This window comes from Gobio gobio, assembly GCF_949357685.1.
Source record: "Gobio gobio genome assembly, chromosome: 17".
Classification (NCBI taxonomy): domain Eukaryota; kingdom Metazoa; phylum Chordata; class Actinopteri; order Cypriniformes; family Gobionidae; genus Gobio; species Gobio gobio.
The window spans coordinates 50,582,677-50,588,442 of record NC_137110.1 but is presented as its reverse complement, the minus strand read 5'-3'; the positions used below and the strand labels follow the sequence as shown (position 1 = coordinate 50,588,442).

At 44.8% G+C, this 5,766-nt stretch overlaps 1 protein-coding gene across 6 annotated transcripts in view; it reads right to left on the bottom strand.

Annotated features, from left to right (window-relative positions):
* Positions 1-721: 721 nt before the first annotated feature.
* Positions 722-5,766, bottom strand: part of kcnq2b (potassium voltage-gated channel, KQT-like subfamily, member 2b) — a gene marked incomplete at both ends in the record, with an annotated part of 81,670 nt that continues 76,625 nt past the window's right edge. For all 6 annotated transcript variants that reach the window (XM_079840327.1, XM_079840328.1, XM_079840331.1 and 3 more), the window contains 2 exons: positions 722-1,432; positions 3,218-3,341. In XM_079840327.1, coding sequence (XP_079696453.1) covers positions 722-1,432; positions 3,218-3,341 — 835 coding nt within the window. The remainder of the gene's footprint in view (positions 1,433-3,217; positions 3,342-5,766) is intronic.

The window sequence follows — 5,766 nt, the reverse complement described above, 5'->3', positions numbered from 1 at the left end:
AATCGGCGAGAATAGTTTTTGTGCGCAAAAAAAACGTAAATAACGACTTATATAGTGATGACCGATTTCAAAACACGGCCTCATGAAGCTTCGAAGCGTTATGAATCTGAGTCGATTCAGCGGTTTGAATCGCCAAATTTCAGCAGTTTGACACCCGATCCGAATCATGATTCGACTCACTGATTCATAACGCTTCGAAGCTTCATGATGCCGTGTTTTGAAATCGTCATCACTATATAAGTCGTTATTTAGGGTTTTTTCGCGCACAAAAACTATTCTCGCCGATTCATAAAGTTATTGTAGAGCCGCTGTAGTGAGATGGACTTTGTAACGACGTCTTTAGTGTCTTTTAAGGGTCTTGAGAGTGTAAAGTGCCATTGTGTCAATGGAGGCCTTTCAGAGCATCAGATTTACACTAAAATATCTTCATTTGTGTCTGAAGATGAACGGAGGTCTGACGGGTGTCCAACCACATGAGGGTGAGTAATTAATGACAGAATTTTCATTTTTGGGTGAACTAACCCTTTAAAGATGAAAATGCACCACATATGAAACGATAACGACTGTTCCGGTGTCTCATCCATGATGAGATAAGCAAGTGCTTGGCTCCCAGAAGTCATTGCTTCTGAGCGGTCTCCACCTTTCTCCGGCTCGTGGAGCTGAAACACTGCTTTATGAACACGAAGGTGCCTCAAATGCAGTCTAGCGTGCACTGGTAGTTTCACTTCGGCCCGGCCCAGCCTCGTTCTCCGTATGCGCCGTCGCCGGTGGCCGAATGGGGCGAGGGCGCGCACAGGTCGGAGTCCGTGTCCGACTCGCCCTCCGCGATGTACGGCCTCACTTTAGAGCAGCGAGGGACGCCGCTGAAGTAGGCGTTGTTGAGAAAGTCCAGGTTGTCTTTGGACTGCGAGATGCTGAAGCCGCTGAAGGAGCGTTCGAGTTCCTCGTGGTCCACTGAAGGGATGGATATGGACGCGTCGCTCTCAGCTCCGGCCTGATGCTGGGAAAGACGTCCGTCTTCGCCCGCGTTCCCGCGAGAATGATGCGGACGGGAACCTCCGTTGTGGCCGGCGGACGAGCGCTCGTGGGCCGGGGGTGGAGGGATGCGCACTAGCGAGGGGTCGCCCGTCGGAGATGTGCCCTGGCCCGGGTCGGGCAGGGTTTGCGGGTGCCAGGACGTGGAGGGCGGGCAGTGGTGGTTCACGCAGGTGGAGGGCGGCGGGTCAAAGTTCTTCTGGCCAGCTGAGCTGTTGGAGCGGATGATTTTGGTGATGGAGCCGCTCTTCTCCATGTGCTCGACTGGACTGTGGTACGGCGGCGCCGGGTCCGGCTCCTTAGAGGCGAAGTAGGCGTCCGTCTCGGACTGTGGGATGCCCATGCGCTGGATGTAGATGTTCACCAGGAAATCCAGTTTCCTCTCCATTGACATCACCTGCAGAAGAGGAAGATCTCATTATCTTATGCTTGGAAACACTTGGTTGAATTAAAGGGGATGTATTATGCCCCTTTTTACAGGATTGTAAGTCTCAGGTCGCTCCAGAATGTGTGTGTGAAGTTTCAGCTCACAGGCGGGGTCTATTCTAATAGGGTGGAGTCTGTCAGCAGTCGTGGGCGGGGTCTATTCTAATAGGGTGGAGTCTGTCAGCAGTCGTGGGTGGGGTCTAGCTAACTGGGTGGAGTCTCTCAGCAGTCGTGGGCGGGGTCTAGCTAACTGGGTGGAGTCTGTCAGCAGTCGTGGGCGGGGTCTAGCTAACTGGGTGGAGTCTGTCAGCAGTCGTGGGCGGGGTCTATTCTAATAGGGTGGAGTCTGTCAGCAGTCGTGGGTGGGGTCTAGCTAACTGGGTGGAGTCTGTCAGCAGTCGTGGGCGGGGTCTATTCTAATAGGGTGGAGTCAGTCAGCAGTCGTGGGTGGGGTCTAGCTAACTGGGTGGAGTCTGTCAGCAGTCGTGGGCGGGGTCTATTCTAATAGGGTGGAGTCTGTCAGCAGTCGTGGGTGGGGTCTAGCTAACTGGGTGGAGTCTGTCAGCAGTCGTGGGCGGGGTCTATTCTAATAGGGTGGAGTCTGTCAGCAGTCGTGGGCAGGATCTATGCTAATAGGGTGGAGTTCGTCATGAGTCATGGGCAGGGTCTATGCGAATAGGGCGGAGTCTGTCAGCAGCCACAGGCGTGATCTATACTAATAGGGTGGAGTCTGTAGGCAGCCACGGGCAGGATCTATGCTAAAAGGGTGGAGTCTGTCATGGGGGGATCTATGCTAATAGGGCGGAGTCTGTCAGAAGCCACAGGCGGGATCTATGCTAATAGGATGGAGTCTGTCAGAAGCCACAGGCGGGATCTATGCTAATAGGATGGAGTCTGTCAGAAGCCACAGGCGGGATCTATGCTAATAGGGCGGAGTCTGTCAGAAGCCACAGGCGGGATCTATGCTAATAGGATGGAGTCTGTCAGAAGCCACAGGCGGGATCTATGCTAATAGGGCGGAGTCTGTCAGAAGCCACAGGCGGGATCTATGCTAATAGGATGGAGTCTGTCAGAAGCCACAGGCGGGATCTATGCTAATAGGATGGAGTCTGTCAGAAGCCACAGGCGGGATCTATGCTAATAGGATGGAGTCTGTCAGAAGCCACAGGCGGGATCTATGCTAATAGGGCGGAGTCTGTCAGAAGCCACAGGCGGGATCTATGCTAATAGGATGGAGTCTGTCAGCAGTCGTGGGCGGGGTCTATGCTAATAGGGCGGAGTCTGTCAGAAGCCACAGGCGGGATCTATGCTAATAGGATGGAGTCTGTCAGCAGTCGTGGGCGGGATCTATGCTAATAGGGCGGAGTCTGTCAGAAGCCACAGGCGGGGTCTATGCTAATAGGATGGAGTCTGTCAGCAGTCGTGGGTGGGGTCTATGCGAATAGGGCGGGGTCTGTCCGCTGTTGTGGGCGGGGTCTATGCGAATAGGGCGGGGTCTGTCTGATGTTGTGGGCGGGGTCTATGCGAATAGGGCGGGGTCTGTCCGCTGTTGTGGGCGGGGTCTATGCGAATAGGGCGGGGTCTGTCCGCTGTTGTGGGTGGGGCCTGTGCAATGTGGTGTCACATTGCATATAATCTGCATACGGCTTAACATGCTTTTAAAATGAAGCTTCTCTTACGAGTCATTATGAAGAATCATTTTAAATGCATTTCTCTCTGTCAGTCAAACACTGAATAACGCAGATGAGTGATTTACCTGTTTCTCCACTTTCCCCAGTCGTCCCATCATGCTGGGATCCTCGGGCAGTTCTCCGTCTGTGGTTCCTTTAGGACGGTCCTTGTCTGCGATCGGAGCGCCTCGACCAACAATCTGATCCACTCTAACAACCAATCAAAGACAGAAACATCTGGATAATTCACGAGTCTCTCCGGCAAACATCTGCTTCAGGGGAAACCCGTGATTCACTGGACAAACACATCCTTTTTTGATATTCACCAATTGTTAAGTACAACTAATTTGATTTATTGACGTAAAATGCATCAAATGAGCATCTATTTCCATTAATCACATTGTTAGTTACCCAAAGTTTTATCATAATAACAACTGATATCAAATAAACCATGTATTCGTATCTTAAAGCGTAAATGAATGCATGCAGGGGGAGGGATATGATAATGAGTGGGCGTGTCCACACACAGATAGACAGAGATGATTGGACAGAAAGAGTCAGGCCCTCCAGACGGACGTTTTCTGTGGATATTTGCCATTTTTGAACAATGTGTCAACGTGAAATCCCATCGCCTGTCATCTTTGGTATATAAATGCGACCGTGAGGATCAATTTGACACATTATCCAAAGCTTCAGATGATACTACACTAGCAGGGGTGTGTCTGAAGTGAGACACTATAAACGGTTTTCAAAGCATCAGAACTATTGCATCGCATCCAATTTGCTCCAAATAGTCCTTTAAAAAACCTCTGCACGTGCTCAGCAGAAAATCAGCTGGGAATCAAGCATGCCCTGCACTGTAAAAAAAAATCCTAATTTTACGGAAAATAACTCTAAATTGTTTACAGTATTTTCCTGTAATTTTGAATTATGTTTAAAACTATGTAAAATTACAAACAATATCTGTAAATAAACAACTTGACTGTTATTTTAAGGATTATATCATTAATGACAAATTACAGTAATTCTCATTTTTATAAAGGAAAATTACTGTATTATTTATACAGTATTTTTCTGTTTTCATAAATGACATACAAATTCATGTAAAATTACAAAACATATCTGTAAATTAACAACTTGACCATTATTTTATCATTAATGACAAATTACAGTAATTCTCATTTTTATACAGGGAAATTACTGTATGATTTATACAGTATCTTTCTGTTTTCTTAAATTAAATGTATGTAAAATTACAGAACTAATCTGTAATAAAATATTTAGCTCATTATATTAAAGGTTTATGTCCATACTAACAATTTAACATTATTCTTTGTAATTTTAAAGTAAATATTATTAGTTTCACTGTAAAAATAAAATCGTAAAAAAATGGTTAATGACTGGCAGCTACGGCTGCCAAACAAAAACCGTAAAATTAAAGTAAAATATCTTAATTTAAACAAGGAAAAAATCTGTAAAATAACAGTGTTTTTCACTAAAACTTTTAATGTAAATTTCTGTAAAATTATTGTTTTTGCACTTTATTTGAATTACGATATTTTACCTTAATTTTATGGTTTTTGTTTGGCGGCTGTAGCTGCCAGTCATTTACCTTCTTTTTAAGATTTTTTTTTTTACAGTGTGCTGATAAACCCGATGAGGCATGCCTGAAAGAACGCCGGGCCGACATGCATAAGCAAAAACAGCGATCAAGCTAAATCAAATCAAAGAACCATGTGCATCTCCATTTGCTGCTTCTTGCTGCGGTAACTCTTCATTTCCAAGCAGCGGTGCAGGCAAACTAGCTCAACCAGTTTTAGTTCAGCTACATGACTAGTAACTCACCGAAACCTGACATGTGCTTCCCCTGCTTCTCTCGTGATCAGTTCAGTCACACACAGAGCTCATGAAGTGGATTAAGAGTTGATTATCAGAGCGGCTCCAGGCCCTTTAACCTCTAATAGACTAGATTGTTTAGGCAGACACTCGTAGAAGAAAAGGCTCGACATACACAGGGGTCCATCATGGGATCATGTCATTCTTTTTAATTACATTTTATGAATTAAGAAGTGGCCAAAAGTGATGGCCGGTCTGGAAAATTGACATTTTATTCAGATATAATAAAAAATTTGTTGTCGATTGTTTCATTTGTGATAATAACAAAAGGCCAAATTGTGACATAATTTTTGCCAAGATGTTTTGAACAGATGCAAAAGAGAACCAATGACATATTAATAACTGATTATGTATGCTTTTTCCTGTGAGTGTTTAGTTTTTCTATGCATTTTAATAGTAAAATAAAATCTGGAGCTGCATTTAGCCTTTTTTTTGTTAAATAATTGTCAGATAAAAACCTTCAAGGGGCTATATGTAAGAATTTCCATTTTTTTATTGCCAGTGTGTGAACAGCTTGTAATGAACCCTAAAAAACGAGACCATCCCCGACTTCCTATAGGTTGTCTATAAATGCATGTAGACTTGATTTTTTAGTGAAGGACTCGGGCAGTTTTCTCCCAAAAAAAATCCAAAGGATTTGACAGTGGCATTTTTGAACTCATGTTAATCGGCTATAATATAATGTAATATAATGTAATGTAATATATTGTAATATAATATAATATAATAATGTTATGTA